Source organism: Pseudorca crassidens, chromosome 5, assembly GCF_039906515.1.
Source record: "Pseudorca crassidens isolate mPseCra1 chromosome 5, mPseCra1.hap1, whole genome shotgun sequence".
Classification (NCBI taxonomy): Eukaryota; Metazoa; Chordata; class Mammalia; order Artiodactyla; family Delphinidae; genus Pseudorca; species Pseudorca crassidens.
In genome coordinates, this window is record NC_090300.1 from 41,274,954 (window position 1) to 41,301,787 (window position 26,834).

Sequence of the window (26,834 nt, forward strand, 5' to 3'; positions counted from 1 at the left end):
AGAATCTGCTGTTCTGTCATGATATATTATTGCTAAGCCTAAAAGAGATTTTTATGAGGCTCTTTTCAAAAGGATTACTCAGCTCCTAGTGCAGATGCATAAATTGCAGGTGAGTGTGAGGCTCTGTGATTGATTGAGGCATGACAATTAGGTAGCAAGTAGTGGCAAGCTGAGTCCCCTGTGATGGGGCATGCACATGCTCACTGGAACGCTCTGTCAAGGTACCTCGTTAAAACTTTTAACACTGGTCATTTCTCCCAAACTCTCCTTATTAAAATGGCTAGCAGAAAGAAATGCTTGGTTCTAGGACTGATTGCCTTTTTATGGGCTGAATTGGGCATTGAAGGCAAAGAAGAGGAAGGACAGACCTGTCAGCTGCTGGGCTAGTTTGATATGAATGGGTATGTAGGTGCCAGAAACCCTTCACTTGTTATTGGAGGACTGTTTCCTATTCATTCCAGGACCACTGCAGCAAACGAGTCTATTTTGGAGCCAGTATCAGCGAAATGTGAAGGGTAAGACATTCTTTTTTTTTCTTTTTACATCAGTTGTAGGAGGTGGGGGTAAATGAGTGGTGGGTGTGGGAATCAGAGTCTGGAACTGGAGCCATGATGCCAGCCCTGACTTTGACACTATTTATTTGACTCAGGATCGGTACTTGCTGTTTCTGTGCCTCAATTTCTCGAAGGTAGACATTCTAGGATTGCTTAGAAACAAGAAAGAAAAAAGACAGGTTTTATATGATATAGAACATTGCTCATCAGAGGGTGGTCTGTGGACCACCAGCATCCGCATCATCTAAGAGCTTGTTAGAAATGTAGAATCTCAGGCTACATCCCACATCTGCTGAATCAGAATCTGCATTCTGACAAGACCTCCTGATGATTCATGTACACATTAAGGTTTGAGAAGCATGATGTAGAGTTGTGCAGTGTTGTAGATTTACTTTGAATTGTCATTAGACTGAAGTCTCCCCAGGTGAAAATGCACAGTGCTGGAATGCTGATTTATTTATGAGCTAGTGTTCATAGCAAGATTCCTCCAGTTGGAAGGCTTCTACCCTACTCCCCTCATCCCAAAAATTGTCATGTCAAGAAATGGGATCCATGACTGATAATCTGAATTTGCAAGGAATCCATTGTAAGAAAAGCAAACATGGGTTATATTTCTGGGTGTGAAACACACACACACTTTTGATATGAAAAGAATGCCAGAAATTAAAGGAAAATTACTGTCCACACTGTTCTACTACCATAACAAAGCAGCTCTTTCCTTTCATTTCCATATATTCTTTCTCAGCCCTTTATATAAATGCAACTGTAATTTTTTCATAATGTGGCAATAGCATGGACACAGTTTTATATTGGGCATTTTACATCATATCTTAATCACTTCCATGATGCTGCGTGGTAATTATAATTACAAACGCATGCTGTAAAAATTTTGGCAACTTCTTATACAACTAAATCTTTACTGATCATAACTCCTTCCCTTTGGTCATATTTCATGCTACATATTTGAAATAGCACTAAAGGGGTGGATAAACTGTATGTTGGCAAAAGGAAAGGATTGCAGTCAGTCTGTACTTAGCTCTTTCCTGGACCTTCTAATTCTTTTCCATTCTTACAGTGAAGCAAAGGGAAGTGGGAAAGAAGCACTTTTGCTCATGGCTACATTATTTAGAGTCAGTTCATTATTTATCAGAGAAGTTTTCACTGATTCAATCTTTAATAACATAAAATGAAAATCAGAGTTTGTCACAGTATAGTACACTCATATTTCATCAGTGGAATCACTTAACTTGTTCTTCACCCTTCATTGGAGCTTCTGAAGGTTATCTTCCTAGCAAGGTAAAATAGAAAGGCCAATATACATATTTTTAGTAAAAATCTACCCCCTCATTAAAAAATAGTTTGGTATATCTACTATGATTGACACAGTGGTGAGAAGTAAGTATGTCCCATTTAAAAAATAATTCACTGTATCAAGGATATTTTGGGTTTTTTAAAAAAATAAATTATTTATTTATTTTGGGCTGTGTTGGGTCTTCGTTGCTGTGCATAGGCTTTCTCTAGTTGCAGCAAGTGGGGGCTACTCTTCGTTGCGGAGCGCGGGCTCTAGGCACGTGGGTTTCAGTAGTTGTGGCACATGGACTCAGTAGTTGTGGCACACGGGCTTAGTTGCTTCACAGCACGTGGAATCTTCCTGGACCAGGGCTCGAACCTGTGTCCCCTGCATTAGCAGGCAGATTCTTAACCACTGCACCACCAGGGAAGTCCCCAGGGATATTTTGATTTCCATCTCTAGTCCACTGTTCTTATTTAATTTTCAGAGTAGTCTGATAGTTGCTTTATATGTTCAGTCCAGGGATCTTAATTGTAATTGGTGAGAGAGAGTGGGTGGTGTGTGCTTACTCCATCTTGACTTTCACTCAAAGCCTAAGGATCCTTGAAAAGATTACTTCAGCATCTTCTGACTGCCAGTGTTGCTGCTGAGAAGTCTGATGACATTCTGATTCTTCATATTTTGTATGAAACTTGTTTCACATGATCCAGGGCATCTAAAAAGCCAGTTCCTTGTCCTGAATGTGGATCAGTAATGTAAGGCATCATTGCGGGGATTCTGCTTGTCTCCCGGCTTGTTGACTGAAACCCAAATTGCTCATCTTCACACCATACAAGCCTAAAACTTTCCCAGCACTTAAATCCATCCTAAACATATCTATTGGATATTAATAACATTCCATATTTACATTTTTTGATATATTTTCTTCAAAATTAGAGCTATATAATGACTTTTCACCAATAAACATCAACAGTTTCTATCTGTACCCAATTCCAATGTTCTCCTAGCCTCCCTCCCAATGGGAGAGCCCTCATGGGAGGCCTGGATAGCTGGCACTCAGGAGCTGGGCGTAATTGGATAACAATTTCATTTTGGCGTCATTAACGTTTACCTATAACTGATCTAGATATGCAAGTTGGAGTTTGGAGAAGTCTCATTCTGAAACCCACAATTTTAACGGGATACTAGTTTTGGTTGGCCATCAGCCAAAGTGAACAGAAGAGGAAGACTTTTATTTTGAAAATGTTGTTCAGAGCAGAGAAGACAGTGAAATGGAGGGAAGAACGGAGTATTTTAATTCTTGTTTTGGTTGATCTAAACAAAGGTAGGATTTAGAGAAATTTTCTGCGGAACAAAAGGTATACATTGTATAAGGATACTGTGAGTATCATAATGGAAATCAACAAATGAAAGAAAAATCATCCCAAATCCCACCCTTTCAGTAATTATCCTGTACCCATTTAAAATCTTTACCTGTTGATAGTTATCCAAATGTTCACATAATTTATGTGTAGTTTTAATTATAGTATAGAAACAACGTTGCATACAGACTGTTTTACCTAGTATTATATGCATGCTGCAGTGTAATTTCTCTAATTATAGTTTTTTAATGATGGAAAATGTTCCTATCAAGTCAATGTACCATAATGAGCATGTAAATTCTTTCCAATTTTTCAATATTATAAATAATTCTAAAATGAACAGTTTGGAACGTACCTAGTTTTTTCTTTTGGGAAGAACAGTACCTTCAGATAAATTCTCTGGGGTGTAATTATTGATTCAAAGCAGGTGAACATTTTCTAGCTCTTGAAGTGTATTACTCTCTCACCTTAAAAAAGATATTGCTATATTTATTTCAAAAATGTGTATGCCAATTTGTATGGCCATCCATGTAAATTTAGAGGCCAGTTGTCTTAGGACGATAAAGCCCTCATGTTCAGACTCCTGATTCTCCAGTCTCCTCTACCCATGCCATACCTATTCCTACCCTGTTCTCCAAGTGTCCTGATCTTCCCATTCCTAGAATGTTAGGTTCTTTTGTTGTCATGCCTTCACACATACCGTGCCCTCTACTTGCGGCATTCGTCCCCTGTTTTTATGTTACCCTTCAAGACTTAGCTTGGCTGTTAAGTCCCCCAGGGCAAGGTTCCCCACCCCTTTAACTGCTGGTCCCTATGTCTACCCCTATCGCTGTGTTTATCGTTTTGTGCATGGCTATTTTTCTGTTTCTTTGCCTAGACACTGCAGTGCCTATCTTTTTCACTGTTGCATTTATAGTGTCTCACACCAGTGCAACTCAGTAACTACGTGTTGAATAAAAGGCAAAGCTAAACTAAACTAAAAAACCCAGTTAAAGAGACATGGAGGAAAAATCTAATCTGCCAACAGAGCTATTTGCTATTAGATATTTAATTCAAAAATATTTATTGAGTAGAAGATAGGTAGTTAGATACTAGAGCTACAGAGGACATTAAGAGAAAACATCCTTGAGGTCCTTGCTTTCAGATAGGTTAAAGTTTGCTTAAAACTGGGAAGAAAGAAAGAGAGTTGGAAATAGAATATTTATTTTTAATGGAGAAGAAATTGAAAAAAAATGTGCTGATGGACTAAAGGGAAGTACTTTTCCTTTTTGTGGCTAGGGAATGGAAAGGAGGAGGCATCTCATTCATGGTTAAATGTAAGAGTGATAGGAAAGAGACGTTTCTTAATTAAAAAATCTCAACACTAACAATCAAATCATGGCAGGAAAAATTATCTATTGGAGTCATAATATATATCGTATATATAAATATTATGTACTGCTTTTATATAGTCCTATCATAAGTATTTTTATGTATTTACAAAACTTTTATTATTATAATTAACAACTAGAAGAAACCAGGAGAAACCTATAGGAACGTAAGGAAGAGGGAAAGGAGACTCATAGGGTACCGGGGACTTCCAATGAATGGGAAAAAATGTATTGAGGAATTATTGCGTGGTGGAGAGAATTGCGAATATAAGAATATTTTTGTGAAAAGAGATAATCAGCTGTCCAAAAAGATGCTTCCCAGCCCAAACCAATCAATAATGAATATGATTCATACTTGAACCCTTTAAATTGCAATATCTTTTTAGGAAATATTAACATGCTCACACAAGGCAGGTGCCCCCTGACGTTTTGGCAAAATGCTCTCAGCACCAATCCCAGTTAAAAGCTGCTTTCCCCTCCACAGATCCACCCACTGACTAAGGCCTTACAAAAACTATTTCCTTTTCAGGTTCAACTTCCGGGGATTCCGCTGGATGAAAACCATGATCCACACCATCAGGGAGATTAATGAACGGAAGGATATTTTGCCCAACATCACTTTGGGCTGTCAGATCTTTGATACCTGTTTCACCATCTCCAAATCCATGGAAGCGGCATTGGTATTCCTCACAGGGCAGGAAGAAAACAAGCCCAGTTTCAGAAGCAGCACCGGGGCAGTGTTGGCAGGAATTGTTGGAGCAGGTGGATCATCCTTACCAGTTGCTGCTTCAAGAATTCTAGGGTTGTATTACCTACCTCAGGTATTTCAGAATATGGTCCTGGGTACTAACTTATAAAGAAACACAAGGTATGTGAAAATTGCTGCAAAGAGTACGTTAGGTGCTCAGGTGAGGCTGGGATAAGTTACACAGACAAAGAGGATGGTGGTAATGCTGATGCCCCTAATTTCTCTGTTCAGTCTGGCCTCAGCAAGTGTGACTAGTGATTTCAGACTGTTCTACATCCCTTAGGATCCTGCCTTAGGTTTGAGCTTGAGATTGTGACCTAGTGATTTGTATGTTGACATCTCCGTAGGCAGTACACTTGAAAACACTGGGTGAAGCACAGAGTAGGTGATTGAGAAATACTTGTTGGTTGATTGATAGATGGTATAAGGAACTCATTTTGTTTCTGGCCTGAATTAATAGTTATTAATCATGACCCTTTTTGTTCATACGCTAACATACTGAAATGAGCTGGGATGCTAATTTACAGATTATTTTAAATTCAGGGACAGTGACACATTTCAACCTAAGAATAGATGATATTAGGAAGAATGGATGAGGACGCAGGGAGAGGGAAGGGTAAGCTGGGACGAAGTGAGAGAGTGGCATGGACATATATACACTACCAAACGTAAAATAGATAGCTAGTGGGAAGCAGCCGCACAGCACAGGGAGGTCAGCGCGGTGCTTTGTGACCACCTAGAGGGGTGGGATAGGGAGGGTGGGAGGGAGATGGAAGAGGGAGAGGATATGGGGATATATGTATACATATAGCTGATTCACTTTGTTATACAGCAGAAACTAACACACCATTGTAAAGCAATTATACTCCAATAAATATGTTTAAAAAAAGAAAAGAAAAGAAAATATAAGTAAAGTTCTATATTTATTTCCAGGGGTGGTTCACAAAAATATCAAGTCAGGACTTATTAGTGTGAAGGATGATTAAGCTTATTTGTGTTACTGAAGAAATGGGAGAAGTTAAAATAATTGTTAAAAAGTGGCATTTACAAAGTGTGTCTTACAAAGCTGCAAATACAAATGTAGGGGGAACAGGGTAATACTGAAGAACAGAACCAAGAGGAGGGGTCAGGTGACACAGCCGACACCTTCAGTGTGGGCTTCATGCAGCTTAGACAAATTGCTGCTGCTGTGAGCTCTGCTTTCCACCAAATACCGACTGTGGTCCAGGTACCTACTAGAAACCTCTAGATAGATCTTCTCATTTAAGTCTTGTAGTAAATCTGCAAAGAGGGTAAAAGAAATCTTACATACAACAGACACTTTTATGTGTGTTGTCTCATTTAATATGCTGAGCAACCTTAAAATGTAGATGTCATAACCCTGATTTCACTCATGGGGAAACTGATTTCAGCAGGTTTTAGTATCCACAATCTTACACTGATTATGTAGCCGGAATTAGAAATCAGGTGTCTCTGCTTCGTAAATGAGATTCTTTCCTACATATGGCTTCCATGATGTTGGTGCTTGGGAGGTTCCAAAGAAGAATGTAAACTTTAGCCAGTGGAGTAAGGATAGGACAAAGGATAAAGAGAAAAATAGGAATAATCTGTCACTTATGAAAGAATTGGCAGTCATGGAGCTATGTAATTATAATATAGGAGGTCTTATTGGAAGTGATGCAGTAATAACATGGGATGGCAATGGGATGGGATAGGAGAGAATGTGACATATCTTCTTAACTGCAGAGTCGTTGAGGCTGAGAGTAAGGTACAGCAGAAATGTATGTAAGATTGTCAGAAATTCACGTTACTGGCCATTGTACTTTCATTCTTAAGTTCTCACTGACAGAAAATAGGCACAAGGACCACTGGCAAGATGAGAAAAATACCTCTTCGCTTATCTAGCAAGTGCCTATAAAATGAGGGCCTCTAGTAACTCTTTTGGAGAATAAGACATAAACCTGAGGTGGAAGTGGAGTTTCCTACCGTCTTTCTCAGTCTAAGTCTTAGGACTTAAATACCCAGAAGGCCCGGCAGAGAGAAACAAGGAAAGAGAAGAGGAGAAAAAGAGAGAAAGCAGTGGAGAGAGAGAGAGAGAGAGGGAGGGAGGGAGGGAGGGAGAGAGAGAGAGAGAGAGAGAAAGGGAGAAAGAGAGAGGAAAGAAAAGAAAAGAAAAGAAACAGGAACTGGGCCTGACAAATAGATTATGAGTCTGCTTACTCCATCATCTGTATGGATGACGAGTTAGATCAGAGAAAGAGCCTGGATGGCTTGAATCACACACCTAGTCTCAAGAAAACATAGATGAAAGGACTGGTCACCTCCCTTTCCGAGTATGTGACCCTGAGTATGAAAAGTGGTGCATTGAATGTCATCACCTTAATAATTAGCTCCTCCAGCTACCTTGGGGTGGAGTGAGGTGGGAATAGGGTGGATAGGGAGGCCCAAAGTGCTCCCCCTAACAGTCCCCACCACCCACGGAGCAGGGAGAGGAGTAGAAGTCCTTTTGTCTCTGGAAGGGTGTGAGAATAAAGGGAGAACTGTTAAGTTCCCTCCTTCTCCAATACAGATACTCAGAGGTTGTGTAATTTGAGGTTTGGCTATTGCTTTCTAATAACTGCATGAATATTTTCAGTTGCAGGTGGGTTACGCCTCTACCTCCTCACTTCTTAGTGACAAATTTCCATCTTATCTTCACAGTAGCCAGTGATAAGATCCAGTCGGAGGCCATGGTACAACTTATCCAACATTTTGGTTGGGTCTGGATAGGCACCATAGCAGCTGATGATGATTATGGAAAATATGGAGTAAAGATTTTTAAGGAGAAAATGGAGAGTGTCACCCTTTCTGTTGCATTCTCCGAAACCATTCCCAAAGTCCATTCTAATGAGAAAATGCAAAAAGCTATTGATGCTATCACGAACTCCAATGCCAGAGTCATTGTGCTCTATGCATCTGATATTGACCTAAGTCCTTTCATGCTGGAAATGGTTTACCATAACATAACTGACAGAACATGGATAGCGAGTGAAGCCTGGATCGCCTTCGCTCTCATTGCAAAGCTTGAATATTTCTTGTATTTTGGTGGAAGTATTGGATTTTCAATACCAAGAGCTGATATACTGGGATTAAAAGAACTTCTTTATGATGTAAATCCTGGCAAGGATCCAAATGATGTCCTGACCATTGAATTTTGGCAAACTGCTTTTAACTGTACTTGGCCCAAGAGTAGTGTTCCATACAACACTGACCATAGAGTGAATATGACTGGTAAAGAGGACAGATTACATGCCATGTCTGATAAATTCTATACTGGAAAGGAGAAGTTGGAAGATCTTAAAAATACCTATCTGGATGTGTCTCAGCTAAAAATTACACACAATGTCAACCAAGTTATGTATTCTATGGCATATGCCCTGGATCATCTAAGTAGATGTGAGGAAGGACACTGGCCATATATTCCAGGAAACACCTGTGCATATATACTGATTTTGAACCTTGGCAGGTAAGTTATGGTTTGTTTTACTTCATGATATAGTTTGACATAAAAAGCATTCATACAATTAAAACCATTGATCTGCTTTTGTACTTCATAGACATGATTTTATCACATGCTCCCTAAAAGAATGGCTTGCTTATGTTACCTAAATGGGCATTTTAGAGTTTCCATTTGTTAACAGAGTTATTATTAGGTTTGCTGTGAATGATAGAAAACCCCCCCCATACAGTGCTTTAAACAAGATAGGTTTTTTTCTTTCACATAAATGAAGTTTGGAGGTTAGCATTCTGGGACTGAAAGAGTGGCTTAGGGATTGAGGTTCCTTCTACCTTGTCATTTCATCACTCTGAATCTGTGCGTTCACCTCATAATTCCATATGGCTACTTGGGCTTCAACCATCATGTCCACACTCTAACCAGCAGGAAGGAGAAAGGACAAAGATGCGTATATGGCTCCATTTAAGGACATTTCCTGGAAATTACGTACAATTCTCTTTACATCCCATTAGCCGGGATCTAGTTATATGGTCACATGTAGCTGCAAGGGAAACTGGAAGATGTAGTCTTTGTGCAGTGTCAGAGGGGCCATGCTAGGGTGTGAAGGCCAGGAGGTGAAGATTGTTAGGACCACCTTGGAGATTGGCTCTCACATCTCCTGTCTCAGGTCTGACGTCCCAGCAATTCATGTTGGGACACAGAAACCCTAATGGTCTCACCAAGATGCACACCTAATCAGAGGGCTCCTCTGCTTACATCCTTCAGTACCTCCCCTCTCCTATAAAGGATAAAGCATGAGCATCCCTGGTCTGACACTGTCAGCCCTCTACGATCTATGCCATCAGCATCTCTGACTCCATTGCTCTTTCCATGACCCTCACCACTTTATTTTCCAGCAACACCAAATTGCTTGTCCCAACAGGGTCCACAGTGGCTGGAGCCACTGCATCTTCACTTTTATTTTTATTTTCAAATTGATCCCACGATGCACTTAGTTTTGTATCTCTTTAGCCTCCACCAATCTGTGGCAGTTCTTCATTCTTTTCTTTTTTTTTTTAATGAATGTGATACTTTTCATAAGTACAGGACAGCTATTTATGTTTTTCAATTTATGTTTGTCTAATTTTTTTCCTCATGATTACATTTAGGTTATGCATTTATGGCTATAATACTGTAAAGGTGATATGTATCCTTTTCTATGTCTCATATCAGGAGGTACATGATGTCACTATGTCTCATTAATGGTGACATTAACTTTGATTACTTAGTAGAGTGATGTCACCATGTTTTTCCATTATAAAGTTACTGTGTTTCCCTTTGTAATTAATAATTATATTGTGAGGCAATATTTTGAAGCTCTGAAAATATTGTTTTACGTAATGCTTTGATCCACAAAGTTTAGCATCCTTTGATGACGATTATTGCCTGAAACAACTATTACTGTGTTATTTTTAAAATGGTGATTTTTTTTTCTATTTCCCTCATTCCTTCTACATTTATTAAATGGAATTATACTTTTCCCTCACTAATTTATTTGCATCACATGGACTCATGGATATACTGTTCTATGAGTATAATAATTCATAGCTATCATTATGCATTTTGTTGCTCAAAATTCTCCAGGTTGGACAATTTGTATTGTATTGTGTTGTATTTCTCTGCCCCAGTCTTGAAGTAGCCATTTCTCCAGAGTCCTATTTCCATTTACTGGAGAATGGAATTTAGAAAGCAAGATCTGAGTACTAAGTTGTTCATCGGTACTAGGGAAATTGTGGTAAATTCAAAATGAGAAATTAAGTTATGCTATAGGTGAGTTCTTTCATTTTAAAAGAAATCCTCTGAGTACTCTTTTAACAAAAAGGATATTTTTATATGGTAAACAACAATCTCTAATTTGTTATTTGAAGATTTCAATATTACAATTTAAATTTGCTCAAAAAGCAACAAATATGTGTTAGGATTGCAGAGAAAAGAGTTTTTAGGGAGGGTCAAGGGACCACATAGTGTTAGGGTGAATGGTGGTGGTGTAGTCCAAGGGAGAATTCATGCTCATCACACTCCCGGAATGATGTAAGTAAAAACTGAAAAGTAAGACCTCACAGTAGAGAGAGTAAATAGGCACATTTAAGGATGCTTCATAAATGCATCAAAAAGTAAAAAATTGTGATTTATTTAAAACCAAAATGATAATGCACTCCATAATCATTTTTCTCAGCTTATCTCATTAGCAGACTTGGTCAGAACATATATATATATATATATATATATATATATATATATATATATGTAAAACCGTTTTACTCTTGTGGTTTATTTGGACATTTCTAAATTCTTTTTCATGCCTCGTGGTAGGGAACTGTCCTACCATCCAATGATGATAAACAGATGGAATTATGGAAAGGCTGTAAGGTTGCAGCCTTTGAAAATTTCCTTGCTTGAGTCTTCTGAAGACTGGGAAAGAAAAACATGCCTCTCCCCAGTGGACTTGGCAGTAAAAGTCACCCTGTTGTGAACTCTGATGTAGATTTCATGTTGACTGAGAATAGCATACAGTAAAAGAGGGAGAGATAAAAGAGCAAGTGACCTGGAGTAGCCCTACTGGTAGATGGTGATTATTATAATACTTACCTTTGTATACTGACTTACTAAAAGCTTCTAGCTATATTACCTTAATCTCTACGACAGAGGAAGGGCAGGGATGATTTCCCTTCTTTTACAGACTGGGAAACTAATGCTTAGTTAGGATATATGACTTGCCTAAGGTTATGTCATTTGACAGAGCCAAAATATGACTCCAAATCATCATACACCATAATTCAGGCTCTTTCTGCTATGTTGTTTCTCTGGTTTGTGGAGGGTTAGGGATTGGACTGGGCCCTCTGGTTGGGAGACATAAGTCTAGCATGTGGTGCTGACAAAGACCAAGGACACAGGATATATCTCAGTGCAGACTGGTTACCTTCATACTAAAGAACGTATGCTCTTACCCCAGCTAAGGTTGACTGGGTAAAGCAAGAGTACTAGAGGTATTATTGTGTTAGGGGGTTCCTATTTATGTCTATGAAGTTATTCTGTAGGTGTACAATCAGCTCCATCCACTTTTGTACTCATAGCAATGGCCTCTTTGGCACACCCTTGTCTCACATATTATTCCCTTGGCTTAGAATCTCTTTGATTCCAGTATTTGTCAGGCAACTTGCTACTATTTTTTTTTTCTTTTTCTGAGCTGCACTCTAATCCTAGGTTTATCAACACAATTCTTTTCTCTACACAACAAAGTACAAACACAATGTTATCTAAAATGCCACAAAGTTACAAAACTCAAAACAGAAACTGTATAGTACTGACTGTACAATAAAAGCCAAAAAAGCAATGTACACATTGCCAAGGTAACTTGCCGGACCACCATGAATACCAACACAACGTGGGGGGGGGTGCTTCTGTGGTGACCCGACAGAGCTGGCTCTCAACTTACGAGTTTCAGAGAGAAAGGGAGATGTGTGTGTGCATGCACATGAGTACATGTGAAAAGAACCATTTGGGGTATTACGCCCTAGAGGTCAGAAGAGGACTCAAGCAGAGGAGCAGGGCCAGGCTAACTGGAACGGCAGCTGCATAAAATCACACCCTTTCCTGTGGGACCCTGCAGGCCAACAGGTTAGGGCACGAGCAGGCCACCAGATCGGCCCCAGGTCACCTGTGGAACAGGAAAACATGCTCCCAGGCTGGGGCTGTACCACCTCTTGGAGCCCCCTGTTCATCCCTGCTGGCTTTGTCACTAAACTGACTCTCAGGAACTGTGGAAGCTTTCTAGCCAGAAAACTGGAGGGCATCTTTATAAGCACGACCCCAAACCAACAACACTCCTGCAGCCGGAACTCTGCCGCCAGGGGAAATGTAGCAGTTACTGCCTTCACCTTCGAAGCCTGCCTCTGAGTGAGGGATTTCTTTCCTACCGATCCTCCTTCGTCTAGAAAAGTGACAAAAGTGAGTTGGATGGGAGTCCAAGTCACAGGGCAGAGCTTCAGTGGCCCTGCGTATCGGGAGGAGTTGAAGCTGGAGCGGCTCCTGCGGCTGCGGCGGCGGGGGGACCGCGCCAAGGGGAACGCGACCTTCTCCTCATCCGTGGGGGTGACCTGCGCCACATGGGAGGCGGTGGCGGCATTCTCCTGGGAGGGCTGAATCGCCGGGGGGCGGGGGAGGTGGCCGAGGCCAGGGGTCCAGCAGAGCGGTGGCAGTGATCTCCTGGCCATCGATGTGTCCTCCGTCCATGTGCTTCAGCGCCTTCTCGGGCTCATCTGGATTTTCAAACTACACATATACGTAGCCTTTAGACAGATGCGGGTGCATCCTTTCTACAGGCACGTCAATCATTTTAATTTTCCCATAGGTGGAGAATATCTCCATGATATGATCCTTGGTCACATTCCTGGTGAGCCTTCCAATGTGCACTGTGGTGGGTTTAGGCGAAGGGCTCCGCCTTTTCCTTTCCTTTTCATCTCTTTTGGGTGGTTTGGATTTGGAGCGGGAACGTCGCCTGTTGTCCTGCCTGCGCCGACAAGGACTGGGAGAGCCAGGCGAGCTGCCGGAGCTGGAGCTGCGGGATGTGCTGGAACTTCCTGAGCGGCTCGATGCTGAAGGTGAGCTGGAGCCGCGGCTGGAGCCCATGCTGGTGCTCGAGCCCGAGCTGCAGTTCGAGCTGGACCGAGACCTGGTGCTGCTGCTACCACTGGAAGCGCTGCGCCTCTTTCGAGTTTTATCCCTGTCACGATCCTTCTCGCTCGACTCCTTGGTGGCCCCCATATCTTTAGAGCGATTCTTGGACTTCTCATCAGAGCCGTCTTTGCGCTTGGTAGGAGAAGGAGCCCCAGTGCTGCACTTTTGTATTATTTTCTTTGACTCCTAGCAAGCTCTTCTTTTTCACTCCTGATAAATCCATTTTCCCCTTCTGAGGTGTTCAAAGCAGCAATGGCGGCCTCACTTATCTGAACTCTCCCTTCTAACTTGAGTCTGAGAAACGATCCTTAATCGATAGCAATTTACGCCAAAGTGCAGCATCTTCCAGCCGCCGTGATCTCCTCCCCGTCTCCTCAGCCTCTGAGGCCGGCGCCGCTCTGACGTCAGGATTAGGGAGCGGGAAGGCCTAAGTTTTTTTAAAACCCAGCTCAGATGGCTACTTCCTGGGGAAACCTCCTTCAGTTTTCCTAAGGCAGTTAGTTAGCCACTCCTTCATCTATGCCCTCTCAACACTCTTTCCACATCAGCAACACAGAGTACATTGAATTTACCATTAGTACCTGTTTATTTGTCTAGCCCTTCTACTGGACTGTGAACTTTGGAAGGGTGGGGAATGGGTCTTGATCTCCCCGTCTGTAGCACTTGACATGCAGGGAAGGGAATGATGGTAGTAGGGTAGACTGGTACCTATTAGTGAAGAAATCTAAGAGGGAATATCCTCTCTTCCCTAGGTTTGTAGGTATTAGGAAATATTAGGCATCACTTTACCTTGGTATAGATCAGTACTGTCTAATAGAAATTTAAAAGCCACACAGGTAATTAAAATTTTTATAGTAGCCAAATTAAAAAATAAAAAGGAACAGATGAAGTTAAATTTAATATATTTTATTTAACCCCAAATAATACTTTAACATTTAGTCATAATCAGGATAACTTAATATAAAAATAATTACATGAAATTATTAAGGAGAGAGTTTACATTTTTTTGAACTAACTTTTGCAACCCAGTGTGTATTTTACCCTTATAGCCCATCGCAATTTGGCCAGCCACTTTTCAAATTTCAATTGTCATATGTGGCTAGGAGCTGTTGTATTAGACAGCAAAGGTATAGAGGAATAGGAAAAAATTCAGTCCCATGAATTAGATAGGAGTTTTGAGATTATTTTCTTTATAAACCCTGTTTTCTAGGCAATCAAATTTTTAAAAATTGTTTTTTTCCCTGTTGTTTTCCCCCCTTTTTTTCTAGTTAATGTATTATTTGAAGACACTTAAATTTACAACCCATAATGGAATGAGAATAGAAGTTGATGATAATGGAGATGTGGCTGGATACTATGATATTCTAAATTGGCAATTAGATGATAATGGAGAGATAGCCTTTGTGAAGGTTGGAGAATATATATTCACAAACTCTAAATTTGAACTCGTGATGATTAAGAATGTGACAATATTTTGGAACAACGAATCATCAGAAGTTAGTTACTCTGACATCTTATTTTGTTTATATATAGAGAGAATTGCATTTCTATACTCTTTTAGGTGCTATGGAATATCAGAAACCTAGAGCTGGCTATTCCAAGTTAATTTTCCCGAATAAAATACATATCTTTTCTATATATAGGTTCAGATCTTTTGTTTTTGGAACTTTTTTTGATTATAGTTTTAAATATTAGTTCTATGATTTTGTTTTCCTTCTTCAAGTACTCCAAAATGTTTGACTTCCTTTGTCTCTTCCTTCTATTCACTTTCTTTCTGATAATTTTTGCTTTATTCTTTATCTCATCCTTATTCTCGTTATTGTTTTCCTGCCTTTATTCAATGCCCCTTATTAACTTTTTACTCAAGTATATATATTTTGAACACCTTGTGACTTTTATCTTAATTTTTGAAATAGTTTCTTTCCTGAGATAAATGAACTTTTTTCATTTCTTCCAGTCTTATATCCATTGATGTTTTAAATTTTAAAATACCTGGTTCGAGATATTTTTGACATCTACAAGTGCTTTTCTGAGAATACTTAATTGAAGTGCTAGGATATCTATTTAAAGTGTTACAGTATTCTTCTGCTTAATGGTTGTGTGTGTATGTTTTAGAGGGGAATTTTGACTTACTGGAATATTTTTAAAAAAATTTTATTGAAGTATTGTTGATTTACAATGTTGTGTTAATTTCTGCTGTACAGCAAAGTGATTCAGTTATATATATATATACTTTTCTTTTCCATTATGGTTTATCACAAGATATTGAATATAGTTCCGTGTGCTACACAGTAGGACCTTGTTGTTTATCCATCCTATATACAATAGTTAGCATCTGCTAATCCCAAACTCCCAATCCTTCCCTCCCCCACCCCCCTCCCTCTTGGCAACCACAAGTCTGTACTCTGTATCTGTGAGTCTGTTTCTGTTTCATAGATATGTTCATTTGTATCGTATTTCAGATTCCACATATAAGTGATATCATATGGTATTTGTCTTTCTCTTTCTGCAATGAACATTGGGGTGAAAGTATCTTTTTGAATTATGGTTTTCTCTGGATATATGCCCAGGAGTGGGATTGCAGGATCATGTGGTAGCTCTATTTTAAGCTTTCTAAAAAAAAAATTTATTGGAGTATAGTTGCTTTACAATGTTGTGTTAGTTTCAGGTGTACAGCAGAGTAAATCAGTTATACATATACATATATCCACTCTTTTAGATTCCTTTCCCATATAGGCCATTACAGAGTATTGAGTAGAGTTACCTGTGCTATACAATAGGTCCTTATTAGTTATCTATTTTATATATAGTAGTATGTATATGTCAATCCCAACCTCCCAATTGAGCCCTCCCCCCCCATTACCCCCTGGTAACCGTTAAGTCTGTTTTCTACATCTGTAATTCTATCTCTGTTTTGTAGATAAGTTAATTTGTATCCTTTTTTAGATTCCCCATATAAGTGATATCATATGATATTTGCCTTTCTCTGTTTGACTTACTTTGCTCAGTATGACAATCTCTAGGTCCATCCATGTTGCTGCAAATGCATTATTATTATTATTATTTAAGGCTAAGTAGTATTCCATTGTATATATGTACCATATCTTTTTTTTTTTTAACATCTTTATCGGAGTATAATTGCTTTACAATGGTGTGCTAGTTTCTGCTTAACAACAAAATGAATCAATTATATATATACATATGTTCCCATATCTCTTCCCTCTTGCATCTCCCTCCCTCCCACCCTCCCTATCCCACCCCTCCAGGCAGTCACAAAGCACCGAGCTGATATCCCTGTGCTATGCGGCTGCTTCCCACTAGCTATCTACTTTACGTTTGGTAGTGTATATATGTCCATGCCTCTCTCTCGCTTTGTCACAGCTTACCCTTCCCCCTCCCCATATCCTCAAGTCCATTCTCTAGTAGGACTGTGTCTTTATTCCTGTCTTACCCCTAGGTTCTTCATGATATTTTTCTTCTTAAATTCCATATATATGTGTTAGCATATGGTATTTCTCTCTCTCTTTCTAACTTACTTCACTCTGTATGACAGACTCTAGGTCTATCCACCTCATTACAAATAGCTCAATTTCGTTTCTTTTTATGGCTGAGTAATATTCCATTGTATATGTGTGCCACATCTTCTTTATCCATTCATCCGATGATGGACACTTAGGTTGTTTCCATCTCCGGGCTATTGTAAATAGAGCTGCAGTGAACATTTTGGTACATGACTCTTTTTGAATTATGGTTTTCTCAGGGTATATGCCCAGTAGTGGGATTGCTGGGTCATATGGTAGTTCTATTTGTAGTTTTTTAAGAAACCTCCATACTGTTCTCTACAGTGGCTGTATCAATTTACATTCCAACCAACAGTGCAAGAGGGTTCCCTTTTCTCCACACCCTCTCCAGCATTTACTGTTTCTAGATTTTTTGATGCTGGCCATTCTTACTGGTGTGAGATGATATCTCATTGTAGTTTTGATTTGCATTTCTCTAATGATTAGTGATGTTGAGCATTCTTTCATGTGTTTGTTGGCAATCTGTATATCTTCTTTGGAGAAATGTCTATTTAGGTCTTCTGCCCATTTTTGGATTGGGTTGTTTGTTTTTTTGTTATTAAGCTGCATGAGCTGCTTCTATATTTTGGAGATTAATCCTTTCTCAGTTGCTTCATTTGCAAATATTCTCTCCCATTCTGAGGGTGGTCTTTTGGTCTTGTTTATGGTTTCCTTTGCTGTGCAAAAGCTTTGAAGTTTCATTAGGTCCCATTTGTTTATTTCTGTTTTTATTTCCATTTCTCTAGGAGGTGGGTCAGAAAGGATCTTACTGTGATTTATGTCACAGAGTGTCCTGCCTATATTTTCCTCTAAGAGTTTGACAGTTTCTGGCCTTACATTTAGGTCTTTAATCCATTGTGAGCTTATTTTTGTATATGGTGTTAGGGAGTGTTCTAATCTCATACTTTTACATGTACCTGTCCAGTTTTCCCAGCACCACTTATTGAAGAGGCTGTCCTTTCTCCACTGTATATTCCTGCCTCCTTTATCAAAAATAGGAGACCATATGTGCGTGGGTTTATCTCTGGGCTTTCTATCCTGTTGCATTGATGTATCTTTCTGTTTTTGTGCCAGGACTACACTGTCTTGATTACTGTAGCTTTGTAGTATAGTGTGAAGTCAGGGAGCCTGATTCCTCCAGCTCTGTTTTTCGTTCTCAAGATTGCTTTGGCTATTCGGGGTCTTTTGTGTTTCCATACAAATTGTGAAATTTTTTGTTCTAGTTCTGTGAAAAATGGCAGTGGTAGTTTGATAGGGATTGCATTGAATCTGTAGATTGCTTTCAGTAGTAGAGTCATTTTCACAATGTTGATTCTTCCAATCCAAGAACATGGTATATCTCTCCATCTATTTGTATCATCTTTAATTTCTTCCGTCAGTGTCTTATAATTTTCTGCATACAGGTCTTTTGTCTCCTTAGGTAGGTTTATTCCTAGATATTTTATTCTTTTTGTTGCAATGGTAAATGGGAGTGTTTTCTTAATGGGAGTGTTTTCACTTTCAGATTTTTCATCATTAGTGTATAGGAATGCCAGAGATTTTTGTGCATTAATTTTGTATCCTGCTACTTTACCAAATTCACTGATTAGCCCTAGTAGTTTTCTGGTAGCATCTTTAGGATTCTCTATGTATAGTATCATGTCATCTGCAAACAGTGACAGCTTTACTTCTTCTTTTCCGATTTGGATTGCTTTTATTTCCTTTTCTCCTCTGATTGCTGTGGCTAAAACTTCCAAACTTACGTTGAATAAGAGTGGTGAGAGTGGGCAACCTTGTCTTGTTCCTGATCTTAGTGGAAATGGTTTCAGTTTTTCACCATTGAGGACGATGTTGGCTGTGGGTTTGTCATATATGGCCTTTATTATGTTGAGGAAAGTTCCCTCTATGCCTACTTTCTGCAGGGTTTTTATCATAAATGGGTGTTGATTTTGTCGAAAGCTTTCTCTGCATCTATTGAGATGATCATATGGTTTTTCTCCTTCAATTTGTAAATATGGTGTATCACGTTGATTGATTTGCGTGTATTGAAGAATCCTTGCATTCCTGGAATAAACCCCACTTGATCATGGTGTATGATCCATTTAATGTGCTGTTGGATTCTGTTTGCTAGTATTTTGTTGAGGATTTTTGCATCTATGTTCATCAGTGATACTGGCCTGTAGTTTTCTTTCTTTGTGACATCCTTGTCTGGTTTTGGTATCAGGGTGATGGTGGCCTCGTAGAAAGAGTTTGGGAGTGTTCCTCCCTCTGCTATATTTTGGAAGAGTTTGAGAAGGATAGGTCTCAGCTCTTCTCTAAATGTTTGATAGAATTCGCCTGTGAAGCTGTCTGGTCCTGAGCTTTTGTTTGTTGGAAGATTTTTAATCACAGTTTCAATTTCAGTGCTGTGATTGGTCTGTTCATATTTTCTATTTCTTCCTGATTCAGTCTTGGCAGGTTGTGCATTTCTAAGAATTTGTCCATTTCTTCCAGGTTGTCCATTTTATTGGCATAGTGTTGCTTGTAGTAATCTCTCATGATCTTTTGTATTTCTGCAGTGTCAGTTGTTACTTCTCCTTTTTCATTTCTAATTCTATTGATTTGAGTCTTCTCCCATTTTTTCTTGATGAGTCTGGCTAATGGTTTGTCAATTTTGTTTATCTTCTCAAAGAACCAGCTTTTAGTTTTACTGATCTTTGCAATCATTTCCTTCATTTCTTTTTCATTTATTTCTGGTCTGATTTTTATGATTTATTTCCTTCTGCTAACTTTGGGGTTTTTTTGTTCTTCTTTCTCTAATTGATTTAGGTGCAAGGTTAGGTTGTTTATTCGAGACGTTTCCTGCTTCTTAAGGTAGGATTGTATTGCTATAAACTTCCTCTTAGAACTGCTTTTGCTGCATCCCATAGATTTTGGGTCGTCGTGTCTCCATTGTCATTTGTTTCTAGGTATTTTTTGATTTCCTCTTTGATTTCTTTAGGGATCACTTCGTTATTAAGTAGTGTATTGTTTAGCCTCCACGTGTTTGTATTTTTTACAATTCTTTTCCTGTAATTGATATCTAGTCTCATAGTGCTGTGGTCGGAAAAGATACTTGATACAGTTTCAATTTTCTTAAATTTACCAGGGCTTGATTTGTGACCCAAGATATGATCTATCCTGAAGAATATTCCATGAGCACTTGAGAAAAATGTGTATTCTGTTGTTTTTGGATGGAATGTCCTATAAATATCAATTAAGTCCATCTTGTTTAATGTATCATTTAAAGCTTGTGTTTCCTTATTTATTTTCATTTTGGATGATGTGTCCATTGGTGAAAGTGGGGTGTTAAAGTCCCCTATTATGAATGTGTTACTGTTGATTTCCCCTTTTATGGCTGTTAGTATTTGCCTTATGTATTGAGGTACTCCTATGTTGGGTGCATAAATATTTACAATTGTTATATCTTCTTCTTGGATCGATCCCTTGATCATTATGTAGTGTTCTTTTTTTTCTCTTCTAATAGTCTTTATTTTAAAGTCTATTTTGTCTGATATGAGAATTGCTACTCCAGCTTTCTTTTGGTTTCCATTTGCATGAAATATCTTTTTCTATCCCCTTACTTTCAGTCTGTATTTGTCTCTAGGTCTGAAGTGGGTCTCTTGTAGACAGCAAATATATGGGTCTTGTTTTTGTATCCATTCAGCCAATCTGTGTGTTTTGTGGGAGCATTTAGTCCATTTACATTTAAGGTAATTATCGATATGTATGTTCCTATTCCCATTTTCTTAATTGTTTTGGGTTCGTTATTGTAGGTCCTCTCCTTCTCTTGTGGTTCTTGCCTAGAGAAGTTCCTTTAGCAGTTGTTGTAGAGCTGGTTTGGTGGTGCTCAACTCTCTCAGCTTTTGCTTGTCTGTAAAGGTTTTCATTTCTCCATCAAATCTGAATGAGATCCTTGCTGGGTAGAGTAATCTTTGTTGTAGGTTTTTCTCCTTCATCACTTTAAATATGTCCTGCCACTCCCTTCTGGCTTGCAGAGTTTCTGCTGAAAGATCAGCTGTTAACCTTAAGGGGATTCCCTTGTGTGTTATTTGTTGTTTTTCCCTTGCTGCTTTTAATATGTTTTCTTTGTATTTAACCTTTGACAGTTTGATTAATATATGTCTTGGTGTATTTCTCCTTGGATTTAACCTGTATGGGACTCTCTGTGCTTTCTGGACTTGATTAACTATTTCCTTTCCCGTATTAGGGATGTTTACAACTATAATCTCTTGAAATATTTTCTCAGTCCCTTTCTTTTTCTCTTCTTTTTCTGGAACCCCTATAATTCGAATGTTGGTGCGTTTAATGTTGTCCCAGAGGTCTCTGAGACTGTCCTCAGTTCTTTTCATTCTTTTTTCTTTATTCTGCTCTGCAGTAGTTATTTCCACTATTTTATCTTCCAGGTCACTTATCCGTTCTTCTGCCTCAGTTATTCTGCTATTGATCCCATCTAGAGTATTTTTCATTACATTTATTGTGTTGTTCATCGTTGTTTGTTTCATCTTTAGTTCTTCTAGGTCCTTGTTAAATGTTTCTTGCATTTTGTCTATTCTATTTCCAAGATTTTGGATCATGTTTACTATCATTATTCTGAATTCTTTTTCAGGTAGACTGCCTATTTCCTCTTCATTTGTTAGGTCTGGTGGGTTTTTATCTTGCTCCTTCATCTGCTGTGTGTTTCTCTGTCTTCTCATTTTGCTTATCTTACTGTGTTTGGGGTCTCCTTTTTGCAGGCTGCGGGTTTGTAGTTCCCGTTGTTTTTGGTGTCTGTCCCCAGTGGCTAAAGTTGGTTCAGTGGGTTGTGTAGGCTTCCTGGTGGAGGGGACTAGTGCCTGTGTTCTGGTGGATGTGGCTGGATCTTGCCTTTCTGGTGGGCAGGTCCACGTCTGGTGGTGTGTTTTGGGGTGTCTGTGGACTTATTATGATTTCAGACAGTCTCTCTGCTAATGGGTCGGGTTGTATTCCTGTCTTGCCAGTTGTTTGGCATAGGATGTCCAGCACTGTAGCTTGCTGGTCGTTGAGTGAAGCTGGGTGCTGGTGTCGAGATGGAGATCTCTGGGAGATTTTCGCCATTTGATATTATGTGGAGCTGGGAGGTGTCTTGTGGACCAGTGTTCTGAAGTTGGCTCTCCCACCGCACAGGCACAGCACTGACTCCTGGCTGCAGCACCAAGAGCCTTTCATCCACACGGCTCAGAATAAAAGGGAGAAAAAGTAGAAAGAAAGAATTAGTAGAAGTAGAAAGAAAGAAAGAAAGAAAGAAAGAAAGGTGGGAGGGAGGGAGGGAGGAAGGAAGGAGGGAAGGAAAGAAAAAAAGAAAGAAAGAATATAAAGTAAAATAAAATAAAGAAAGATAAAATATAATAGTTATTAAAATAAAAAAATTATTATTAAGAGAAAAAACAAAAACAAACAAACAAACAAAAAAAACGGACGGATAGAACCCTAGGACAAATGGTGGAAGCAAAGCTATACCGACAAAATCTCACACAGAAGCATACACATACACCCTCACAAAAAGAAGAAAAGGGGAAGAAATCATAAATCTTGCTCTCAAAGTCCACCTCCTGAATTTGGGATGATTCGTTGTCTATTCAGGTATTCCATAGATGCAGGGTACATCAAGTTGATTGTGGAGCTTTTATCTGCTGCTTCTGAGGCTGCTGGGAGAGATTTCCCTTTCTCTTCTTTGTTCTCACAGCTCCCAGGGACTCAGCTTTGGATTTGGTCCCTCCTCTGCGTGTAGGTGGCCGGAGGGCGTCTGTTCTTCGCTCAGACAGGATGGGGTTAAAGGAGCAGGTGATTCGGGGCCTCTGGCTCACTCAGGCCGGGGGGAGGGAGGGGCATGGAGTGCGGGGCGAGCCTGCGGGCGGCAGAGGCCGGCGTGACGTTGCACCAGCCTGAGGCGCACTGTGTGTTCTCCCGGGGGAGTTGTCCCTGGATCCCGGGACCCTGGCAGTGGCGGGCTGCACAGGCTCCCCGGAAGAGGGGTGTGGATAGTGACCTGTGCTCGCACACAGGCTTCTTGGTGGCGGCAGCAGCAGCCTTAGCGTCTCATGCCCGTCTCTGGGGTCCGCGCTTTTTGCCGCGGCTCGCGCCGGTCTCTGGAGCTCCTTAAAGCAGCGTTCTTAATCCCCTCTCCTCTTGCACCAGGAAACAAAGAGGGAAGAAAAAGTCTCTTGCCTCTTCGGCAGCTCCAGACTTTTCCCCGGACTCCCTCCCGGCTAGCCGTGGCGCACTACCCCCTGCAGGCTGTGTTCTCGCCGCCAACCCCAGTCCTCTCCCTGCGCTCCAACCGAAGCCCAAGCCTCAGCTCCCAGCCCTGCCCGCCCCGGCGGGTGAGCAGACAAGCCTCTCGGGCTGGTGGGTGCTGGTCACCACCGATCCTCTGTGCGGGAATCTCTCCGCTTTGCCCTCCGCACCCCTGTTGCTGCGCTCTCGCCCGCGGCTCCGAAGCTTTCCCCCTTCACCACCCAGAGTCTCCGCCCGCGAAGGGGCTTCCTAGTGTGTGGAAACCTCTCCTCCTTCACAGCTCCCTCCCGCTAGTGCAGGTACCGTCCCTATCCTTTTGTCTCTGTTTATTCTTTTTTCTTTTGCCCTACCCAGATACGTGGGGAGTTTCTTGCCTTTTGGGGGGTCTGAGGTCTTCTGCCAGCATTCAGTAGGTGTTCTGTAGTAGTTGTTCCACGTGTAGATGTATTTCTGGTGTATCTGTGGGGAGGAAGGTGATCTCCGTGTCTTACTCTTCCACCATCTTCCCCACATCTTCTTTATCTATTCATCTGTCAATGGACTTTTAGGTTGCTTCCATTTGCTGGCTATTGCAAATAGAGCTGCAATGAACATTGGTGTGCATGTGTCTTTTTGAATTATGGTTTTCTCTGGGATTATGCCCAGGATTGGGATTGCTGGGTCATATGGTAGTTCTATTTTTAGTTTTTTAAGGAACCTCCATACTGTTCTCCACAGTGGCTGTATCAATTTACATTCCCACCAACAGTGTAGGAGGGTTCCCTTTTCTCCACATCCTCTTCTGCTGGAATGTTTCGATTTTCATTTTTTGTTTTCTTCCTATAGTAATCTTATATGGAGACACAATTCTATCTTTAGTTGTTTCTATGGACAAGGATGTGGGTTTTAGGTGGATCACAAGTCTCTATTTCAAGACTGCCTTCTTTTGTTAGTAGAGTGCAGAGCAATTTATTTAAGAGATGACTTTTGTGTGGAAAGGGAAGGCTTAACTTGTCTTTTGATTTTATGGTTCACTCTTGTTTCTATGGAGTTCTTAATTTTCCTGTCTTACTTTTTACCCTTTCTATCACTTCTCCCTCTGTATACTTTCTGGTCTCACTGCAGGGGTGAAACCATCGCTTTGAGTCCCACCTTCAAGACCTTGCCCTATAGCCTGACATTTTCTTTCTAAGAATGTTGTGTCTACTCTCCAATAACCTTAGCTTGTCTGCTCCCCCTTACTCTTTTCTGCACAGTTTCCCCAGAGTTCCATCATTTCCCATACACCTAGGGATGAGGAGGGAGCTATAGAGGTGGCCTTGCTGGAATTTATTGGCTATTTCTCTAGTTATAATTACTTTGAAATTTATAATATTTTCAGGCTCTTTATGATGCTGAAGTTGTGGTCATGTGTGGTTTTATTTACTCTTTTTTTCTTTTAAATCTGTATGGTGTTTTTCAGAGACTGTGTGGAAAGATTCACAGTTTAGTAGTTACCATGACCCTGGGACAACCCAGAAGTCCTTCCCTTCCCTCTCTGACCATAGTTCTGGAGGAACTTTATTTCTTCCTCCTTATTTTTTTCTTATTTATTCCCAGGGTCAAAGAATGCGAAGTAGGATTTACAAGTTCATAATATAATTTGATGTAAGGAACATTAGCTTCCAGTATATATATATGTATATATATATACATATATATACATATATATATATATACACACACACATGGGTGCATAGACATGTCAATAAGTTTTAATATATCATTCAAAAAATCCTTTATTGAGAAATTATAGGAGAAAAGAGTGAGTTTCATAACTTTCAAAATTCTTTAAAAAAATTGTTTTCAAAATCGTTCTGGAAAGCAGTGGATATGAGGTTTGAAGATTTGGTTGTAAAGTACTTACTCCAGATAAAAAGCTGTTATTTTCGTTATTACTGTTATTAATACTGAATTATTATTCATTATTCATTATTATTACAATTTTAATTCCTCCACTTCCTATAGCAACAGGTGGGCTTTGCTCTGCAGAACTGCAGGTCTGAACATTTTAGAAGAGAAGCTAGAGACAGGGTGCCCTGGTTACACAATGTAAAGATAACACCTAGAGAAGCACTGGGGAAACCTCATCACTTACCAGACTGCTGAACTTTTTACCCTTAATGAAATATCAGTTCTAGGAGAGAAGAACTGTAGGGCTTTTGATATTCCAGTTTAGTGTTTATCTGTAGTGTTACAGTAAACCGATAGGGTGGTGGAAGAACATTGGCAATTTAATCTTCCATGTGAATCTTCTGGAGGAAGCAGCAGGAGTGAGAGAGAGCTATAAGTGGGTGTCAGGACAGCCAGCAGTTTTTCTTTGCTTCTTCAAGACATTTTTTGGGGGAGGATGTCTTTCTTCATCTTGTTTCTTATTCATGTATCTTCCTTCTTCTTGTGTGGCCCTTTTGAGCTGGGATCTGAGATCCCCAAATAGTCTTCTGAATCATACTGGGAAAGGACATAAGAATACAAGAAAATTAAGATTTCCAAGCTCCTAGGCTGTGCCAGATAGCAAGGGGATCTTTTTATCTCTTTTTTTAGTCCTTGGTTTTCCATGGGTATCAATAAACATATACAGACTCATGTATACTCATAGATACATACACACATACATACAGGCATACACGCTAGTTCCTCCCTTTCTTAACCCGACCTTAAGCAGCTCTTGAATACATTTTGGCAGGATAAAAATCAAAACTGAGTGTTTGCCACTGTAGGGGCCATAGTTCTTCTGCATTTTATTTCTTTGGCTTAGAGCTGCTCTTTCCAATACAGTTGTCCCTAGCCACATGTAGCTTTTAAAATTAAAATTAACTAAAATTAAAAATTTGCTTCCTTAGTCACATTAACTACATTCCAAGTACTCAATCGCCACATGTGGCTAGGGGCTACCATACTGGACAATACAGATATATAACACTTCCATCATTGCAGAAAGACAGAGCTGCCCTAGGCCTAGCATATAAACCACCTTCTGTGGCCCAGAGACCTCTCCCTGAATGGGGCCTGAGACTCTTCCCTTTTGTATTCCTGGTGCTAGCCATAGAGCAGGTGCTCAGTATAATGTTTTGCATGAAACAAGAGAAGATGGTATTGCTTGTATAAGCAAAGTTCATAGAATGCTCATTCTACTAAAAATTGATAGAAAAATAGTAAAATGTACTAGTAGATTTCTATTTTAATAATGTTTCATTAGAGCATAGTAATTTTATTTTTCTCATCTTTATTAAAATTAGGGTTATTTTTGTTTTTTTAAATAAATTTTATTTTATTTTTTCCCCCCGGCCATGCTGTGCGGCTTGTGGGATTTTAGTTCCCTGACCAGGGATTGAACCCGTGCCATCCTCAGTGAACGTTCGGAATCCTAACCACTGGACCACTAGGGTATTCCCAAGGTTATATTTGTATAATGAAATTGGTTCAAATGTAATTCAGTACAAATTCACTAAGCATGTGCTATGAGTC

The 26,834-nt window shown here is 39.9% G+C and overlaps 1 protein-coding gene and 1 pseudogene across 1 annotated transcript in view; one reads left to right on the top strand and one right to left on the bottom strand.

Moving 5' to 3' along the window:
* The first annotated feature begins 276 nt into the window (after nt 1–276).
* Nucleotides 277–26,834, top strand: part of LOC137224248 (vomeronasal type-2 receptor 1-like) — a 32,086-nt gene continuing 5,528 nt past the window's right edge. The window contains 6 exon segments of the mRNA XM_067737136.1: nt 277–515; nt 5,106–5,397; nt 7,966–8,018; nt 8,020–8,807; nt 8,810–8,829; nt 14,805–15,032. Of these exon segments, the coding sequence (XP_067593237.1) occupies nt 277–515; nt 5,106–5,397; nt 7,966–8,018; nt 8,020–8,807; nt 8,810–8,829; nt 14,805–15,032 (1,620 nt within the window).
* LOC137225407 (RNA-binding protein with serine-rich domain 1-like) lies at nt 12,845–13,910 on the bottom strand (annotated as a pseudogene).